General features: G+C 42.1%; 3 protein-coding genes and 1 pseudogene across 3 annotated transcripts; 2 read left to right on the forward strand and 2 right to left on the reverse strand.

The window, feature by feature from the left end:
• The first annotated feature begins 296 nt into the window (after positions 1-296).
• LOC128508614 (histone H2AX-like) lies at positions 297-21,327 on the forward strand (annotated as a pseudogene).
• On the reverse strand, positions 10,028-10,938 carry LOC128508622 (histone H2B-like). Its single transcript, XM_053480022.1, has one exon. It carries the CDS (start codon positions 10,924-10,926, stop codon positions 10,552-10,554), a length of 375 nt encoding a protein of 124 aa, XP_053335997.1. The 5' UTR covers positions 10,927-10,938; the 3' UTR covers positions 10,028-10,551.
• LOC128508626 (histone H4) lies at positions 11,486-11,931 on the reverse strand. Its single transcript, XM_053480025.1, has one exon. The coding sequence runs from the start codon at positions 11,929-11,931 to the stop codon at positions 11,620-11,622; it is 312 nt and encodes a 103-aa protein (XP_053336000.1). The 3' UTR covers positions 11,486-11,619.
• On the forward strand, positions 19,636-20,267 carry LOC128508627 (histone H1-like). Its single transcript, XM_053480026.1, has one exon. It carries the CDS (start codon positions 19,683-19,685, stop codon positions 20,265-20,267), a length of 585 nt encoding a protein of 194 aa, XP_053336001.1. The 5' UTR covers positions 19,636-19,682.

Below are 21,327 nucleotides of genomic sequence, written 5' to 3' on the forward strand. Positions count from 1 at the left end.
CCGAAGCCAAGAAAACTGGATGAAATGATCGTTGTGGATATTGTTGTGTATTGTGACTGTCATTGTAATAATCTATGTCTTTTCTCAATGAAAAAATTATTTTTTTAAAAAGCATCAAAACTATTTCTGTTATCTTGTGACGAGACAGGGGCGGGGCTGGAGAGAATTTGATGGCATGTTAGTGATTGGTTGGTTGGTAGCCAATGAGGATGCAGCAGTTTAGGCTATATTAGAGAGTGCTAGTGAGTATTTGCTTACATTTTCGCTTTTCTTTGAACACGTTAACGTAGTGAATCATGTCTGGAAGAGGCAAAACCGGCGGAAAAGCCTGTGCTAAGGCCAAGACTCGCTCATTCAGAGTTGGACTGCAGTGTCCCATGGGTCGTGTCCACAGGCTTCTCCGTAAAGGAAACTACGCTGAGGGTGTTGGTGCCAGCGCTCTGGTCTACTTGGCCGCTGTGCTGGAGTATCTGACTGCTGAGATCCTGGAGTTGACTGGTAATGCCGCCCACGACAACAAGAAGACCCGTATCATTCCCCGGCACCTGCAGTTGGCCGTGCGTAACGATGAGGAGCTGAACAAACTGCTTGGCGGAGTGACCATCGCTCAGGGTGGTGTGCTGCCCAACATCCAGGCCATGCTTCTGACCAAGAAGACAGAGAAGTCGGCCAAGACCAAGTAATTTCACCCACTGCTGCATTTCAGTATCCAAAGGCTCTTTTAAGAGCCACCCATTTTTCCTTTAAAAGTGTGTTTTTTTTCTTTTGATCAGTTCACAAACATAATTCCAAACTTAAAACGTAAATGAATATGAATTATAAATATTTTGTAATAAGAAGTTATAATGTAATAAGAGGTTATAATGCAGATTAATAATTTATAATAATTAATAATTCCTTAATAATGCAGATACCAAAATGGAGTGTCTCAATACTAACATACAACAGGATTAAATGCCTCAAAATGTTTTATTGAAATTATTTAATTGAAGTAAGGTCATTCTGTTTGGTGATAAACTTTTGGATGAAAATTGTAAATGCTTTTATTTTTCTTTTATTTTAAGGTTCATATCTCTTCAGGGTTTTAATAATGTGTAGAAAGGTTCTTAACCCAGGTCCAGGAATAAAAAAATTCCTTAACTGTTTTCTTTGCTTTATGCAGCCCACATATTCGACACTTTGTCAATATAAAACAATTAAAAGTCCACCCTTATTGTATAAAATATGGAAGTGTGTATAAACATTTCAAGATCTTACTTTGTTAAAAATGGGTTGGCCTTGGACAAGAGCCTAAGATGAAAAAAGCTAGCTATGACCACAGAGTTAATTTGCTTATCGAGTTTAAAATCACTGTCCAATAAAACACACAGGTTTCCATTAGTTTGTTTTACATAAAATTTAAGGGAATTAGTCTCGGGAAAAGGATCAACATGTCATGATTGGGGTGTTGTGGCAGGTGTTGAACGCCGTGGGCGGAAGGAGCAGGCATAGAGGCAGAGGGGTGGTGTAACCAAAAAAGAGTCTTTTAATAACGAGTAAGCACAAAGTATAAATAAAGATACAAACAAAGGAACAAACAAACTTAAACCATACTTAACTTTGTGCTAACAGGGGCTCTCTGGCAAGACACAGACAGGGGAACAAACACACGTCCTGTGGCGAGACACAGGCAGGGGGTTACACAAAACACGTCCTGTGGCGAGACACAGGCAGGGGGTTACACGAAACACGTCCTGTGGCGAGACACAGGCAGGGGGTTACACGAAACACGTCCTGTGGCGAGACACAGGCAGGGGGTTACACGAAACACGTCCTGTGGCGAGACACAGGCAGGAGGAGACACAAAACACGTCCTGTGGCGAAACACAGGCAGGGGGTTACACAAAACACGTCCTGTGGCGAGACACAGGCAGGGGGACAAACATAAGACACAAACGAGGCGTGGAGCTGAAACTAGACATTAGAGAGGACGGGAGACACTAGAGAGGACGGGAGACACGTAAAGACGAGACGAGAGACCAAGAGAGGGACAGGACAAGGGCTAAAGACATGGCAATCAGCTAGGCATGGCTTTTAGCTAAACATGGTTAAGCATTGCTTAACCATGGCAGTTAGCTACACATACACCTAGCCAAGCATGTCTTTAGCCCCTACATGCACTAAGCTACGCTTACCTGATAGCTTAAACACACTAGGGAATAGGGGCACAGAAACATAGACAAAGAATACCCAGTGGCTAGGCGAGGCAGCCCTCCAAGACTAAGCGAGGCAGCACTCACAAGCTAGTCGTTACTCCAAAGCCCGGAGGGACTGCACTCTAAACCTAGGCACACTGGGACGCTAGGGGGAGAGGAAACACAGACAAGGGACACCACCAAAGGCTAGGCGGAGGACACCACCAAAGGCTAGGCGGAGGACACCACCAAAGGCTAGGCGGAGGACACCACCAAAGGCTAGGCGGAGGACACCACCAAAGGCTAGGCGGAGGACACCACCAAAGGCTAGGCGGAGGACACCACCAAAGGCTAGGCGGAGGACACCACCAAAGGCTAGGCGGAGGACACCACCAAAGGCTAGGCGGAGGACACCACCAAAGGCTAGGCGGAGGACACAACCAAAGGCTAGGCGGAGGACACAACCAAAGGCTGGGCTGAGGACACAACCAAAGGCTAGGCCCACTGGGCAACTAGGGGGAGAGGAAACACAGGACAGCTAGAGACACAGAGGGGCTATGGCTAGAAGCATGCTAGTACTGTAACTGTACTATAAACTCAACATAGCATTTAGCTAATCATGCTCCTAGCCACACATACACCTAACTGCTTACCTGCTCTAGCTAACCACAAGAACACAGGAGGACAGGACTGAATCAGCTCCACAGACACACAAAACATACACAGAGACATTGCCAATAAGAGAGCCCAAGTCAACACAACTAAAATCAAAGTACAAATTAAACAGATAAAAACAAACCAAAATGCCCACATAACTGACAGTGGTATTACCAAAAATGCTCGACCCAGTTTCCCAGTCTAAACAGCTATTTATAGATTAATTGATGGCTACCTCGGTTCAGGTGTGCACTGCATCACCTGACCGAGGTGCCTGCTGGGAAACTGAGTCGGCCAACAAAAACTACAAAATAAAAACAGTGACCTCTAGTGGAGGACCCTTACACAACACAGGTTCCACTACATTGTGAAAAACAACAGTGGTGGCTCAGAGGGCTAAGGCACTGAGTCACTGAGAGCACAGATCTGACCAAACGTCACTCCTAAAGCTGCTGCATAAACAAATCTAATACGATTATGTAAATAAATGTAATTGAATAGTTAGTCGTAAAAACTTTATATATATACAGTTGTGTTCAAAATAATAGCAGTCCAACACCAATAACCAGATCAATAATTGTTTTTGGAAGAAATTATATTTCTTCATGGTAAATATTTTAGTTGTAGGTGTAGTGGAGTAATAGAAAACCAACAGACCCAACAGTCATGGTTGGATGCACCTGATTCTGTGTAATTTAATCATTAATTGAAATGGGGCATGTTCAAAATAATAGCAGTGTGGAGTTCAATTGGAGAAGTAAATCATTCTGTGAAAAACAGGTGTCAAACAAGTTCCCCTTATTTAAGGATAAATGCAGAAAAGGTTGTTCTGTGCATTTCCCTCTAAAAATCAGAGTAAAACAGGTTGTTTTAGACATTGTTCAGAACAACAGCGTTGATTCAAAAGTTGATTAGAGATTGAAAAAAAAACATACAAAGAAGTGCAGAAAATGATAGGCTGCACTGCTAAAGTGATATCAAATGCTTTAAAATGGAGATCAAAACCAGAAAGATGTGGAAGAAAATGGAAAACTACCATTCGAATAGATTAAAGAATAATTAAAATTGGCAAAGACTCAGCCAATGATCAGTTTCAGCAGGTTAAAAAACACCTAAAGTTACCTTTGAGTGCTGTTACTATTGGAAGACAGCTATGTAAAGCCAAGCTATCAGTAAGATATCCCGTTGTTGAAAAAAGACATGTGCTGAAGAGGTTACAGTTCACCAAAAAACACACTGACTGGCCTAAAGAGAAATGGTGCAATATTTTGTGGACTGATAAAAGCAAGATTGTCCTTTTTGGGTCTATAGGCCGCAGACAGTTTGTCAGGCCACCAAACATTGAATTCAAGCCGCAGTACACTGTGAAGACAGTGAAGCATGGAGGCACAAGCATCATGATATGGGGAAGCTTCTCGTACTATGGTGTTGAGCCTATTTATCCCATTTTAGGGATCATGGATCAATTTGAGTACATCAGAATACTTAAAGAGGTCATGTTGCCTTATGCCGAAGAGGAAATGCCCTTGAAATGGGTGTTTCAACAAGACAACGACCCCAGACACACCAGTAAGCAAGCAGCATCTTGGTTCCAGACCAACAAGATTAATGTTATGGAGTGGCAGCCCGATCCCCAGACCCTAATCCAATAGAAAACTTGTGGTGGCCACCAGCTGCTTGAAGTACTGGAGTGCATCTCCCCCACATGGACTGCCTATTGCGGACAGTCAGAGCACTGATGGAGGGATTGTGTGTTCCTGGTGTGACTCGGGCAGTTGTTGTGGCCATCCTGTACCTGTCACGCAGGTGAGATATATATACATGTGGTCTTCCACTGCGAGGATAATCAGCTGTCCTTCCTGTCTCCCTGTGGCGCCGTCTAAGGCGCCTCACGGTGCGGATATGGTGATTTATCACCCAAGCCACATCAGTAGTCCTTATGCCTCCCTGCAGCATGCCTAATGCACATTCACACAGATGAGCAGGGACCCTGGGCATCTTTCTTTGGGTGTTTTTCACAGTCGGTAGACAAGTCCCTTTAGTGTCCTGCGTTTTTAGAACTGTGAACTTAAATGCCTACTTCCTGTAAGCTGTTAAGGTCTTAACGACCATTTCACAGGTGCATGTTAACTAACTGATTATGGTTAATTGAACATGCATGAAAAACATTGTTTAAACCCTTTACAATGAAGATCTGTAAATTTATTTGGATTTTTACAACATTATTGTTGAAATACACAGTCCTGAAAAAGGGACGTTTCTTTATATATATATATATATATATATAGTGTGTGTGCATAAAATAACTGACAGTCATCAATAATGATAACTTACTATTATAATAATAACGATTACTTACAATTATATACATTGTACATTTAAGCTTTTGTTTTCAACGAATCCTATCAGTCACTTGTGCCCAGGAACACAAAAGTTATTTTGTGCCATATATATCTACTTTCAAAAAAGTGATTTTGGTAAACATCTCACTGAAGTATTCTGTGATATGCAGTACAATATGCTTCACCTTATCATTTAATCAAAATCTTTTTTTCCCTAAAAAATGTGGGGTATGAGCTCCAGTAAATAAGGTCTGCAGGACATACACAGCAAATGCAAGCTCAAAATTGTGAGGTTTACAAGAGCTGAAGTCAATAATAAAAAAAGTCTAATAGAACATTATAAAAAATGTATTATAGTGGATTTATAATGGAATCAAAAAATCCCAGTCACTTTACACATGTGAATCAAAAACAGGAGTTAAATATTTATATATTTTAATTTTTTCATTGCCCATCCAAATCTTAGTATTTATGTTGTATTAAAGGGGTCATACAGCACTACATGCACTATTTTAAGCTGTTTGGACTAAACTGTGTGTTAGGAGAGTGCGTACACAACCACTCTACGATGATAAAGAGCCGCCCAGTGGTTTTCTTTTCGTTTATTACAATAACATCCCCCTTCTGAAATCAGGCCAATCGCAAAAGCCTTGCCTTGTGACGCCACACCACAAGAGGGCGTTCCTACACAAGTTGATTGACACTGGTGTTTTAGCAAAGACCCGCCCCGAGTGAGAAGACGCTGTCGGCCATTGTTTTTTCGCCGCTGGAGCAAAATGGCGCCTAAGCGAGTGTTGTGTACAGTTGTTGGGTGTAATAGCGAACACAGCAGTCGTCATTCACTACCTAGGGTTAGTGACCTAGGGTACCTACCTAGGGTTAGGTATCTGAGCCACTGAGGACGCAGTGGCTGAATTTAGTTTTTAAAGCTAACGTCCCCGCTGATTTACCTAAATGCATTCATGTTTGCACTACTCATTTTTCACCATACTGCTTTATAAACGCGGGTCAATATAAAGCAGGTTTTACTAGGAAGCTGCTCCTAAAAATGGATCTGTACTAACGCTTCGTGTTCCTGCTTCATCTTCACCAGGCTCAGTGAGTGTAATTTATTTTTCTATGACTCTTTGCAGATCGCCTTTTCTAATAATCACGATGAATGCGGAGTGTAAGTTAACTTACACTCTCATAGAACATGGTTATGGCTTCTTCTCTATGTACACCCGTCTCTATATAATTCCTAATCGCCCGTTTATAATAAACAATGCATTGAGGTGATTGTCTAGTTGCAAACTGTGTACGTAGTCGGAAAACTATATTATGCTTACCTTTGTAACATTAGATGGTTTATAACGATGTCTGTCGAAGATTAAGAAGTCATGTAAACACATCAGTAAACACATCGAGTCCGTATCTCTCTCAGTAAGTTTCTCCGCTTTTGTTGTTGTTGCTCGCGGCAGCACAACAGCCCGTTAATTTATGCACATGCAGTGATGAGAAAGACAAATCGAGCCGATGCATGTCCATTCTTTTAATTTCTGCGTTGTCAGGCGATATTACAAACTTCCGCGTAGGTTCCGTACTTAAATCAAACCAAAAACGACTGAAGAAAACAGGCTCGGTCTCTATAATCCATTGTTTTCCAGTTTGGACTGCATTACCCACAAAGCACTGCGTTGTGGCAATGCTTTGTGGGTAATGCAGTCCAAAGCATTGCCCGCACTGGACTACACTTCCGTCGCTATACCCCACGTGTCACGCCCCACAGAACGGGGGGGGGGGGCGGGCTCAGCAGAGGTCATGAGCATTTAAATTAGCATGTACTGAAACAGGTTGCTGAGAACAGAGCTAGTTTTTACCAGGTAAAAGTAGTGTTTTTTTTTCCCAATCCTTTTGAATTTTTAATTAACGTATAATACAAACTTTTCATTAGGACCCTAAAGATCATATTAAAATTTTATGAAAAATATAATGACCTTTAAATGATATTCCTTTGGACGTCCGAGATTCATGGTTTTATTTGTTGCAACAAAAAGTAACAGACTTTTATTGTAGAGCTTCTACATGCTAGTTCTGAATAGCTGTGTACTGTAGTGATGGGTCGTTTATGAATGATTCGTTCATTCTCTATTGGGCGCGCATGCGCAAAGCATCGCAAAACCTCCATATGTTATATAGTATAATATAATATAATATATACAGGAAACAGAATAGAGTAATTACCTTTGGGTCTTTTCGGTCCTGAGTCGTTCGTTCTTTTGTCACGTAACTCCCATAGACTCTATGCAGTGCAGTATACAGGAAACAGTATTGAACGAACGGTTCTGCTAACAAGTCCCCAAGTCGTTCGTTCTTTTGTGACTCCCATAACGCTATGCAGTTATATTTAAGTAAATAAAATAAACATCAAAGAAAATATTATACTGTTGCTTTTATTTTTTGTAAAATTAAATAATTTAAATAAAAAATAAAAATAAATTGGAAAATTTAAATAAACAAGTGAAAGTTTTCACCCTATACACTACAGTATGAGCCGCAACAATAACATATAGTTATCAATATATTACAATATAAAGCCTAACATCAATATTGTTTTAAAAAAATTAACACACAAAACACACAGACACACTGTGACCTGGTTCAGAGCAAGTTTGCATTGAGAAAAACAAGCTCCTGGACTTTGGATGGGCTCAGTCTGTTTCTTCTGTCAGAGATAATCTGCCCTGTCTTAGAAAAAACTCTCTCAGATGGCACAGATGTAGCCACAATACAAAGTCTAGCCTAAATTACTTCAAAGAGGCTTTTGTAAACAGGGGAACTCTTCCTCCACCATGCCAGAGGGTCTGATGTGCGGGGTAAAAGTGGCTCTGCAAGATAGGCCCGCATCTCCATCATTGTATCTGCAGTATGGGACGTGGTGGCAGAAATTGGCCTCATGCTTGCTACCCTTTCGTCAAAGTCCTCCCAAAACATGGCTGTTGCAGTGACAATTGCAGCATAATCTGGAGCAGTCTCCTCTTCACCCTGAGTTGGGTTAACATGTGCTGCAGCTGTAGTGATCCTCTTTACTGTCTTATCTGCAGCCTGTTGGTTGACAAAGGCTTGCTTTTTGAACCTTGGGTCCAAGCAAGTAGCATCAGCAAGTTTCTCAATAAATTCAACTTTGCCAAACCTTCTGTTCATTTCAGCCATGAGGGTGTCCACTAATTTGTTAACAGGTTCTAGACAGGATGGATTTCTCTGAAACCTGACAACAATCTTCTGAAGATCTCTTGTCATCAAAATGACTTTGGAGGCAGTCACAAACATATAAAGATTAACAATTATATTTAATATAATTTCTTATAACTTGTAATAATTATTTTAAATAAAAAGGAGTGTTTTCTACTCTCCTGCTCATAGATCTGATATAACGTAGTAAATCTTCCCTGCTGCCATCTTCCTGTCTCCTCTTTCATCTGTTCTTAAAGGTGCAAACGCTCCCACGCTCACCTTCGCATTCTCTGTTCATGTCTTTCTCTATCTCTCTCTGTCTCTAAATCAACATCTATATTGTACATATGATTAGCTTAATGTAAGTATAAAAATATATAATATTGTATAAAAATAGAGAGTTTAATTTTGTTTATTATAAATGATAAGCAAAAAAAGTTAAACTACTTACTTTTCTCCGCTCACTTCAGTGGTGACCTCCTCAAATGGCTTAATGATATCAGTAATTTCTTTGGCAATTTCCCATTCCTCTGGTGTTAATATTGGCAAAGAAGCATTGGTGAGTGCCAGGGTAGAGATGATTGGATCTTTCAGATCAGTGAACCTTTTCAACATTTTATAAGTTAAATTCCACCTTGTGGACACTTCCTGTTTTAGAAGTGCTCCTGTCCCATCTGTTTCTGTGTGGCCTTGAGTCTGTCTGAAGCAACTGTGCTTCTGTGGAAGTATTTAACAATAGATTTCACCTTTTGCAGTACATTTTGGACCTCCTTCAGTGCAGCTTTGACAATGAGGTTTAACATATGAGCAAAGCATGGTATGTGGTCCCAGTGGAGCTGAAACAATATTGCTGGCATTGTCAGTTACACAAGCAACAATTTTGTTATCCACATCACATAGGCAGTATGGTTTTTGACAATGTTTTTCTACTTGGTAGAATGTATGATGGGTCCAGGAGATTTGAAAATTCTTTAAAGCCCTTATTCTCAACAACTGAAAATGGTTGAAAGTCACGAGCAATCATTTTGACCAAGGCCTCATCAAGTTTGCTCTGTCTTAATGGGTCCATCGGCCTTGTTATGAAACTGCCCATTGAGGTTTAAAGATGTGGTCTCCGTGCCCAAACTGTTTCTTGGATGGTGGTGGGTGCTGCGCCTCATTCAGTGTAAAAGTGTGGGGATGGATGGGGAGGGGTGGCGGTTCCCTTGGAGATAGCTTTGAGTGACAGTTAAACTTACTGGATACACCCTGAACTTTTTTTGACCCCAACACTTTATATTAGTATTTAGGTGACATTTGTTCGACCCAATCATTTGTAGATAAGTATTCAAATCTGTTATTTAATTTTATATGACTGTGTCCCTTACTATTTTTTTCACAAAATATTAAGCAAACGTTATGAAGCAAATGTTTAGTTATTAATAGTATTATTATTTGCAACTAATTTGCACCTAATATTAAATCCAAGCACATGTTTACACATTTTCCAAAATAAATAAATAATAAATACAAAAATAATTTCTGAGAACATTATATTTGTATAATATTTTTTATTAATTGCAAAAGCATACATCATTGACAAGAACATACACTCGATACATTTACTGTCAATTTTTTGCATGCTTTTTTAGTAGACCACGATAAACAATAATATCAATATTCGGACAAAATCTGATCTATTTCACTGCATAGAGTCTATGGGAGTCATGTGACAAAAGAACGAACGGTTCGGAAGATATGACAGGTGAGCTGCTTATTCTGTTTATCATACGTCTTTAACTGCATTGTAATATTTTAATTACTGAGACTATAGCAAAATTGTGTGTATGAAGTCGTGTTCGGTGTCTGTTTATTGAAAATTTAACATTTTATATATTTTTTCTGATCAAAAGAACGAAATGACTCAAAAAGATTCGTTCATTTTGATGAACAAGATTCAAAGAACCGAGTCACTAAAATGATTCGAACCTCCCTATCACTAGTATACTGCTAGAAACTGTCTTGATCTAGAACATAGCAGTTTAAAATTTATATTTGATTTATGAGTGGTTTCTAGACAATTACTTTAAAGCACAAACCTACACGGCAGGAAATCACTCTTTGACGGACAACATGGGTGGCTCTTAAAAGAGCCGTTGTGTTGATGAAGGCGGCGGTGACGCGCTTTACTTGGAGCTGGTGTATTTAGTCACGGCCTTGGTGCCCTCGGACACGGCGTGCTTGGCCAACTCACCGGGCAGTAACAGGCGCACGGCGGTCTGGATCTCCCTGGAAGTGATGGTGGAGCGTTTGTTGTAGTGAGCCAGACGAGAGGACTCACCCGCAATACGCTCGAAGATGTCGTTAACGAACGAATTCATAATTCCCATCGCCTTGGACGAAATGCCGGTGTCGGGGTGAACCTGCTTCAGGACTTTGTACACGTAGATGGCGTAGCTCTCCTTCCTGGACTTTCTGCGCTTCTTGCCTCCTTTGCCGGCGGTCTTGGTCACGGCTTTCTTCGAGCCCTTCTTGGGGGCGGTCTTGGCTGGCTCAGGCATGGTGCTGTTATTTCTCGATGAGACTGAGAGAAGAATGAACAGCTTTGCCTCGAGGCCCCTCTATGTACAGGTCACATTTTAATTAAGCACAAGCCAAGAACGGATTTTGATTGGTCTATATCCAAAACCTCAACACGTGAGGGACCTCCTATCACCTCAGTCTCTTCCTGTTACTCCTCTCCCTCCGCTTCGCTTTGTGTCCCTTCCCGCTGTTTTAGAGTCGCGGGTTAATTTATTGTTTTTATAATAAATAAATGAATAAACCAGGATATTTACAATAACCTAATCCAGAAAATAAGTACGTCACGTGTTCGACCATCAAAAGATATCCTGTACATATAATTTGTAAATAAACGTTATCCTTTTGCGTCCACATTTTCAACTAGTGTGCGTGTGTGTAACAACATTTAAATGCTTTGTTCATGTCTTGTGATGCTTTAAATGGATTCGAAGGCTTTTAAAACGGTTTCCTGATTATTTGGATAAGGTAAGAAATCCAACACATCTAGTTCTCTCAACTGCCCGCAGATAGACAAGTGTCATGACAAGTATTAAACGATGATATTTTGTAGACGGTGCTTAATAAGCTTAAGATGCATTTTTACACAAAGGTGGAGACAGGAGCTCTTTTGTTGGAGATGTGGGTGGCTCTTAAAAGAGCCGTTGTGTTCGTGTCGTTAGCCGGTGGAGTGTTTAACCGCCGAAGCCGTACAGGGTGCGTCCCTGGCGTTTCAGGGCGTACACCACATCCATGGCGGTGACGGTCTTTCTCTTAGCATGCTCGGTGTAGGTAACGGCGTCGCGGATGACATTCTCCAAAAACACCTTGAGCACACCGCGAGTCTCCTCATAGATCAGGCCGGAAATACGCTTCACTCCGCCACGGCGCGCCAAACGGCGAATAGCGGGCTTGGTGATTCCCTGGATGTTATCGCGGAGAACCTTACGATGACGCTTAGCGCCTCCCTTCCCGAGTCCTTTCCCGCCCTTTCCTCTCCCTGACATTGTACTCCTCTTACAAAGTAAAATGAAAGAATGTAATGCACAGCCTCAACGACAACGTATTTATTCGCCTCCAGAGGACCTACTTGAGACCAGGCGAGGAGGCGGGACTAAGACCAACGGTCGTGTTTTCTTAAAGATATATAAAATGCGTTATTATATTTTATACCAAAAAAATCATATAACCAAACTGCAAATAAGTATCTGCGAGACCTGATAGAAATATAAATTCTAATGTAACGTAACGTAAGTATCAGTAGTTCTTTGTATAATTTTGCATATACGGCATAAATGTTGAAACATTGTTACATATTAGTGTAATTAACAGTGTAAAAATAAAGCATTTGTAACCATGTATATGTGTCGTGTGATGTGTAAAACCTTTCTTAAATGAAGTTTGATTAAAACCGCAAGAGCAAACCTCCAACACTCGAGCTACAAGATCACAGTGCTTAAGGAAACACTTACTAAACTCGGCCACAAGATGGCAGGCAATAACCATCCAAAACATAAAGTGCCGCCTAAAACTCATTATTCCTTCTTTAGACAATTCTGCTAATTAGCTAACCATATTATTATTATTATTATTATTATTATTATTTACTTGAAAAAAAAAACAGAAGAGCAAAGGTCTTTAGCCTTCAATTCAGTTAATGCTATTTCATAATATATATTTTATCTTTCGGCTGTTCCCTTTCAGGGGTCGCCACAGCGAATCATCTGCCTCCATCTAACCCTATCCTCTGCATCCTCTTCTCTCACACCAACTAACTTCATGTAATTACGTGATTACAATATAATTACGGAAAAAAAAACTGAATTACTGAATTACTATTTTATCATAATTTAAAATCATGTTTTTTTTTTTTTTTGTTTTTTTTTTACATCTCGTCCATAGTTCTTTGTCGTTTTAGTTCATAAATAGTTTCTTTAAACTTTGTCTTTGTCAGCAGATTACTGTTTCCCAAGGGTGAAATTACTAGCCTGCCAAGGACATAAACTCAACTAAGAATATTTGAAATGACTTAAGCCCTATTCGGACGGGACTAGTTTTCCAAACAGCGTTTGAGTTTGATTTTTTTTTTTAATGACGTCTGTCATTTTATGTATGCATTCGGATGGGACTAACATCTCCGTGTTTATTCCGGAGGTAGGAGTGTCTGTGTTTTACATGTTAAAGACTCGTTCAAAAAGAACGAATCGTTCATGAACGATCCATCACTAGCCCAGAAACACAGTGAACACAGAACCATGCCGGTGCAGCTCCAGGACTTATCATGATGGAATATACAGTGAATTATAGCGTGATAATTGCCAATTTGCAACACATACCAGATAGTGTATGTGAAATTAATTGGATGTTACTGTTTAGAGCAGTAAGCAGTAGCTTTATAGCTTTGAAGCAGTGCTAATATTATTGGAGTGTTGGGAAATGCAGAGCCGAGTGTAAATGTCAGTCATTAAAAGGGATAGCATCTCATTTAAACCATTAAACACGCTGATGTAAACAATCAGCTCCATGGCACAAGCTTTACATCCTGAGCAGAAGGTGAGTGAGAACTTAAGAAGCGTCATGGGCGGGTCTATACTGTGGGGCGGGATTGTGTGGGGAGTGACGTCACTGCAGTGACAAAAATTGCTCAATTTCTCCCCTATTTGTCGGAGACTGTGAGTGACGTCACTCCCCATACAATCCCGCCCCACAGTATAGACCCACCCCAGACGCTGATTGACAGGTTTCCGTGTAACGTGTTGGAAATGCAATTGAAAATGGATTAGAGATTGCGTTTGAGTTTTGGCGGCTTGACGCGCGACGCAGAGAAAGTGAAAAAGCAAATGTGGTCATTGATTTTGCTATTTAAATATGACAGGCTCATGACTTGTAAGACATGGCAATTGCAAATAGACTTTTCTTTTTCATTTGAAATTTGGCAGTCAGTGTGCGCTCACAAAGTCGAAAAAAACAAACGGTAATGCAAAGTTTGCAATTGCATTTGAATTATGTCCACATATGAGAACGCAATTGCAAATGCAATTTGTAACTCCTTTTGAATATCGTCCGGGATATAACTCCATATCTTAGGTTGTTTAGCTTTAAGTTGATATTTTTTTGTTTTTTACTTGAAACTAAAATTTTAAGTTTGTTCCGGAGCTGATATTTTTGCTGCTCACTCTGCTGACTCTCTCTCTCTCTCTTTCTCTCTCTCTCTCTCTCTCTCATACACACACACACACACACACACAAACACTTCCTGTCCGGTTAAAATGTCTCTTTTTCTATCCTTATGGAACACAGTCTAAATCTCAAGTCAACAGTTTGTATCTGCTCTCTTTCCTACCGAGACAACATGAAGCACCTTGAAGCTTCCTGAGACGTAAAGCAACCATATTCAAAATACTTCATTGCACCTTGCACTGTTACATGTAAATACTAAATTATCTTATAGCTTACTTGCACATACAGATACCTTTGCAATAATATGATTTTATATATATATATATATATATATATATATATATATATATATATATATATATAAATTTAAAAATATAGGAAGAGTAGAGGATTATATATATAATCCTCTACTCTTCCTATATTTTTAAATTTATATGTTTATGTAAAGTTGGGAAACATTATGGTAATGATGCCTCATTGTTATCTGTATATGACAATAAAACTTAGTGGTGCTACGTTGTTTACGTTTTGTGTGTAGCGCGTTTATTTTTCTATGTGTATGGATATCTTTGCAACTGGTGTCCGTACATACAACAGCCAGACACTTTTCAACCTAAATAACCCGGTTAATGATATCGACGATGAGCTGCGTGAAAAGCTACGCGACCTCGGCTTGCTGCGTGAACCAGGCCTCGAAGCCTCGGCGATGCCGGAGGCCGGAGGAAGGGTCATCGGAAGCGGTGCGCGAGGAAGCGGGCGGGAGTCTGTGCTAGGCTAAAAACAAACTCTAGCTGGCCGGATCTCCCGTCCATCATCTTATCCAACGTCTGCTCCCTGGACAATAAACTGGACTACATCCGACTCCAGCAGGCTACACAGCGTGAGGTTAGAGACTGCTGTGTCTTTGTTTTCACGGAGACATGGCTCAGCGACAGAGTACCGGACGCCGCTATTCAGCTAGACGGGCTAGCCTCGTTTCGTGCCGACAGAAATGCAACTCTGTGCGGTAAGATTTGGGTGGCGGCTTATGTGTTTACATCAACACGAAATGGTGCAAGAACTCTGAGCTAGTTTCTAGTTATTGCTCATTGCTAGTGGAGTTTGTGATTGTTAGATGCAGACCTTTTTATTTACCGCGGGAATTTACCACTGTTTTCATTATCGGAGTGTACATTCCACCTAGCGCTAATGCTAAGGAAGCGCTATGGGAACTGTATACAAAGATCAGTGAACTGCAAAATACACACCCGGATGGACTGTTTATTGTTGCTGGAGATTTCAACCATGCAAATCTCAAGTCAGTGCTTCCTAGATTCCATCAATATGTGGACTTTGCAACAAGAGGGGAAAACACGCTGGATCTTGTTTACACAAACATCCCCGGCGCATATCGGGCAGAGCCCCGCCCCCACCTCGGCTACTCAGACCACATCTCTGTTATGCTAATTCCAGCATACAGATCACTTGTCAGGCGCTCAAAACCGGTTCTGACGCAGGTGAAAACCTGGCCAGCAGGAGCCATCTCTGCTCTTCAGGACTGTTTCGAGAGCACTGACTGGAACATGTTTAGGGAGGCTGCAACTTACGGCGACCTCACTGACTTGGAGGAGTACACGTCATCAGTGACCAGCTACATCAACAAGTGCACCGATGACGTCACTGTCTCCAAGAACATCATCTCACGACCCAACCAGAAACCGTGGATTACTGCGGAAGTGCGTGCACTTCTGAGGACCAGAGACTCTGCCTTCAAAGCGGGAGACAAGGTGGCCCTCAGAACAGCAAGGGCCAAACTTTCTCGGGCCATCAGAGAGGCAAAGCGCGCACACGCCCAGAGAATCCACAATCACTTCAGGGACAGCGGCGACACACGGCGCATGTGGCAGGGTTTACAAGCCATCACTCACTACAGGACGACATCAACTGCCTGTGACAGTGACGGCTCCCTTCCAGATGCGCTTAATAACTTCCATGCTCGGTTTGACAGGCAGAACGACGTGGCGGCGAGAAAGACCACCCCTTCTCCGAATGACCAGGTGCTGTGTCTCACTACAGCTGAGGTGAGAAAAACTCTACGCAGAGTCAACCCACGTAAAGCTGCTGGACCAGACAACATCCCAGGCAGAGTGCTCAGAGAATGTGCTGAACAGCTGGCAGATGTTCTCACCGACATCTTTAACATCTCTCTGAGCAGCGCCGTCGTTCCCACGTGCTTCAAGGCCACCACCATCGTCCCCGTGCCCAAAAAGTCTACTGTGTCCTGTCTCAATGACTACCGTCCCGTTGCACTCACACCCACCATCATGAAGTGCTTTGAGCGGCTCGTCATGAGACACATCAAGACCCTGCTGCCCTCCTCACTGGACCCACTGCAGTTTGCGTATCGTCCTAACCGCTCAACGGACGATGCCATCTCCACTACACTACATCTTGCCCTCACACACTTGGACAAGAAAGACACATATGTTCGAATGCTGTACATAGATTTCAGCTCAGCATTCAACACTATCATCCCACAACAACTGATTGGGAAGCTGAACCTGTTGGGCCTGAACACCTCCCTCTGCAACTGGATCCTGGACTTTCTGACCGGAAGGTCTCAGTCAGTAAGTATCGGGAACTGCACCTCTAGCACCATTACTCTAAGCCCTGGGGCCCCACAGGGCTGTCTGCTGTTTACACTGCTGACTTACGACTGTGTAGCAACAGACAGTTCGAATCACATCATCAAGTTCGCTGATGACACGACCGTGGTGGGTCTCATTAGCAAGAACGATGAATCAGCGTACAGAGGAAGAGCAGAGGCTAACGGACTGGTGTAAATACAACAACCTGTCTCTGAATGTTGACAAGACAAAGGGAATAGTTGTGGACTTTAGGAGGACACGAGGTGACCATTCTCCGCTGTGGATCAACGGCTCCTCTGTGGAGATCGTCGAAAGCACCAAATTCCTGGGTGTCCACCTGGAGAAGGACCTTAACTGGTCCCTCAACACCAGCTCTCTGCACAAGAAAGCCCAACAGCGTCTCTTCTTTCTAAAAAGACTGAGGAAGGCCCAGCTTCCACCACCGAGCCTGACCACCTTTTATAGAGGGACTATCAAGAGCATCCTGAGCGGCTGCATCACTGTCTGGTTTGGGAATTGTGCCATCTCGGACCGCAAAACCCTACAGCGGATAGTGAGGACAACGGAGAAGCTCATCTGGGTTTCTCTCCCCTTTATTAAAGACATCTACACCACATGCTGCAGCCGCAAAGCCACCAGCATTGTGGCTGATCGGACACACCCCTCTTACACACACTTTACACTCCTGCCATCTGGAAAAAGGTGCCGAAGCATTCGGGCACACACATCCAGACTGTGCAACAGTTTTTTCCACAAGCCATCCATCTTCTCAACAAAAAGGGACTGGACTGGACTGATAAACACACACACGCACACACACGCACACACACGCACACACACACACACACACACACAACATTATCACTCAGCTTAACTCAATTACCTCAAAACAGACTGGACTGACTTTAAGACAAGAGCAAACACACTGAGCTACACTACCAAACTACTGTATTTACACACCAACCTATAAATGCTCTTTTTTGCACAATATTCATTACTGGATTACTTTTTGCACTAACTTCCTAATTCTTGCTGCTACTTTAAGGAACGTTTACTGGTTCTCCACTACCTCAGCTCATCAACCTGGACACCACAGAGTATTATGTTATGATGTGTTTGTCACACCGTTACTTTTCTGCTCTTGTTTGCACATTTGCACGTGCACTTTATGTTGTCTGTTGTCAGTAAAAAAAAAAAAAAACTCTCTGGGTTAGCTAGTTAGTCTTTGTTAATTTATGTTGTTTAAAAAAAAAAAAATGTATGTTGTCCGGTCAATCTGTCCTGTCTCTGCTAGCCAGCTAACTAGGTCTATTAGTTACCTAGTTTTAGCTCTTCTGTTAATTTATGTTGTAAATTTATGTTGAATGTAGTACCTTGGTCCTGGAGGAACGTTGTTTCGTTTCACTATGTACTAACTGTATACAGTATGGTTGAAGTGACAATAAAGCCTACTTCAACTTAAACTTGAACTTCCATATAATCTCCTTGCTTTTCAATGCACCTTTTCCATCTGTTAACATTTCTGTCAGTATTTTGTATTTAGTCTTTACAAAAAATGTTTTAAAAGGTGAAAGGTATTTAAAAAAAATGTATTACTAACAACATGAGTGAAAAGTCGCATGGTATTTACAGTATACTGTATAAACGTATTAATTTGCATTAATAACAGAGTCAACCTATTTTTCTGTTTGTATTGAATTCACGCAGCAGAATAAACTGCCTTTTACATTTGCCATGAGTTTGTGTAGTGTTATACTCTTTTTGAGAAGAGATAATGAATTTAACATGGTATTTTGCTTTGGGGAAATTTGACACTGTTATACTTGGGTTAGGCACTGTGGGGACGAGGGTTCGATTCCCACCTCAGATCTGAATACACACTGTCTGCATGTTCTTCCTATGTAACTTTCCTCCAGGTACTTCACAGGCGGTGGAGTGAGTGAGTATAGAAGATGAATAAAGTGAATAAAGTAGGGCACTATCCTGATTATTAAATGTCATATAGAATGTTTGATTGCTTAATATTTTTCAAAATTTGAAAACTAGTTAAACTTAAAATAATAATAATAATAATAATAATAATAATAATAATAATAATAATAATAATAATAATAATAATTCAATCTTTAACCACATTGCATAGAATACCATTTTAGTGTTTTTATCTTCACATCATACATTTCATGGGAATGACCGACTGTGTGTAATTTTTCTGGCTAACACTATTCATAATTAACCCTTAACAGGTTGTTCCAATGAAACAGTTGTGATTAGACATTAAAAAATATATTTCAATATTCATTTTGGTAACTAATCAAAATCAAAATCGTGGCTTAGCGGTTAGCGTTTTATTCTTGCACTTACAGGGTCTAACAAATAAACACACACACACACTCTGGCTCTCTCAACCTGTGTGTCCCTAAGCTGTGCTTTACACAGGCCAAAACAAGCTCTGTTTCATATCCTACACACAGCGCTCGGCCAGTGCTCACACATCGAGCTCACTGACAGGACTCGCCTTCAGTTCGGACCAGAGTTCTTACAGCGGTGCGACCTGTTTTTGTCCGGTTTTTACACACGACACGCACGAAATGCGCAGTCCGCCGGCTCGAGCTGCAGGCGCGCGGCGCACGTTTATGGCTACTGCGCGAGAGTGCGGCTGTCTAACTGACCGTGTCGGGCCTCGGAAGAAAGAGGAAAGGCATTTCTCACTAAACGTGTGCTTGAACGCTTGAGATCTGCAGTCAGGACTCGGATATTCGCAGAGAAATGTCCGGAGAAAACACACTCGCTATCGTGTGACGGAAGTGCAGTCATTCAGCGGCTGCCTGGTTGAGTCTACACCGCTCTCATGTGTGCTTTAAGATCAGAGGGGAGGGAGGTTCCAGTGTTTTACTGCGCGCTCAGCGTTACACTCGTTTATTCTACTTAGATCCCTAAAAGAGAGAGAGATGGCAGAAGTGGCTCCCGCGCCCGCCGCCGCGCCGGCCAAAGCGCCCAAGAAGAAAGCAGCTTCGCGGCCAAAGAAAGCCGGGCCTAGCGTCGGCGAGCTGATCGTCAAAGCGGTTTCCGCGTCCAAGGAGAGGAATGGCGTGTCTCTCGCTGCCCTGAAGAAAGCTCTGGCTGCCGGTGGATACGATGTGGAGAAGAACAAGTCCCGCGTCAAGCTCGCCGTCAACAATCTGGTGAAAAAAGCGGTCTTGGTTCAGACCAAAGGCACCGGCGCGTCTGGCTCTTTCAAGCTAAACAAGAAGCAGACCGAAGCCAAGAAAACCGCACCCAAAGCGAAGAAGCCGGCCGCCAAAAAGCCCGCGGCGGCGAAGAAGCCCAAGAAGGTAGCGGCCAAGAAGTCTCCTAAGAAGGCAAAGAAACCTGCCGCTGCCGCCAAGAAAGTCACCAAGAGCCCCAAGAAGGCAAAAAAGCCGGCGACCCCTAAAAAGGCAGCGAAGAGCCCCAAGAAGGCGAAGGCGGTTAAGCCCAAAGCATCCAAGACTGCCAAGCCCAAAGCGAAAAAGGCAGCTTCTAAAAAGAAGTAAACTTGTTAGATTTATTTCTTTCATATTTTCCCCTAAACGGCTCTTTTAAGAGCCACCCACGTTGTCGTTTAATGAGCAATAATCCACTTTTTTGTCGAACTACATGAATAGAATAACCATGTTGTTTAATACTATAAGATTCTATGGAGTCTTATGATTTCGAGTATTTGTTAAAGTTTACACTTCAATCTAGTCATGTAAGAGTATATTGAAATGCATGTTAGCCGGAAGTATACGAGGTTTTTAATTCAATTCTATTTCAATTCAATTTTATTTGTATAGCGCTTTTAACAATTGGCATTGTCCCAAAGCAGCTTTACACAATCAAAAATAATTATTAAAGTTTGTACGGAATTTGAATGTGTATGAATCAAAATTGTCAGATAGTCCCGGATCAAACTGTTATGTAGACATGTTATGCAACATGTTGCAATTACATGATATGAGTGTTAATAATGCGTGTAAAATGAAAACATAAAAACTCTATTTCTGTTATCTTTTGATGAGACAGGGGCGGGGTTGGAGAGAAGTCGGAATTCAATGGCGTGTTAGTGATTGGTTGGTTTGTCACAACGATTGTAGCCAATGAGGATGCAGCAGTTTAGGCTATATTAGAGAGCGCCAGAGAGCGATTGCTTACGTTTTCTGTTCTAACACGTTAACGTAGTGAATCATGTCTGGAAGGGGCAAAACCGGTGGAAAGGCTCGTGCCAAGGCCAAGACTCGCTCATCCAGAGCCGGACTGCAGTTCCCCGTGGGCCGAGTCCACAGGCTCCTCCGTAAAGGGAACTACGCAGAGCGCGTTGGTGCCGGCGCTCCGGTCTACTTGGCCGCTGTGCTGGAGTATCTGACTGCTGAGATTCTGGAGTTGGCTGGTAACGCCGCCCGCGACAACAAGAAGACCCGTATCATTCCCCGGCACCTGCAGCTCGCCGTGCGTAACGATGAAGAGCTGAACAAACTGCTCGGCGGAGTGACCATCGCTCAGGGTGGTGTGCTGCCCAACATCCAGGCTGTGCTTCTGCCTAAGAAGACCGAAAAGCCGGCCAAGACCAAGTAA

Source organism: Clarias gariepinus, chromosome 20 (assembly GCF_024256425.1).
Source record: "Clarias gariepinus isolate MV-2021 ecotype Netherlands chromosome 20, CGAR_prim_01v2, whole genome shotgun sequence".
NCBI lineage: Eukaryota > Metazoa > Chordata > Actinopteri > Siluriformes > Clariidae > Clarias > Clarias gariepinus.

Bases quoted from the DNA above. Each gene is read 5' to 3' on its own strand.
- LOC128508622 (XM_053480022.1), bottom strand. From the start codon at position 10,926: ATGCCTGAGCCAGCCAAGACCGCCCCCAAGAAGGGCTCGAAGAAAGCC.
- LOC128508627 (XM_053480026.1), top strand. From the start codon at position 19,683: ATGGCAGAAGTGGCTCCCGCGCCCGCCGCCGCGCCGGCCAAAGCGCCC.
- LOC128508626 (XM_053480025.1), bottom strand. From the start codon at position 11,931: ATGTCAGGGAGAGGAAAGGGCGGGAAAGGACTCGGGAAGGGAGGCGCT.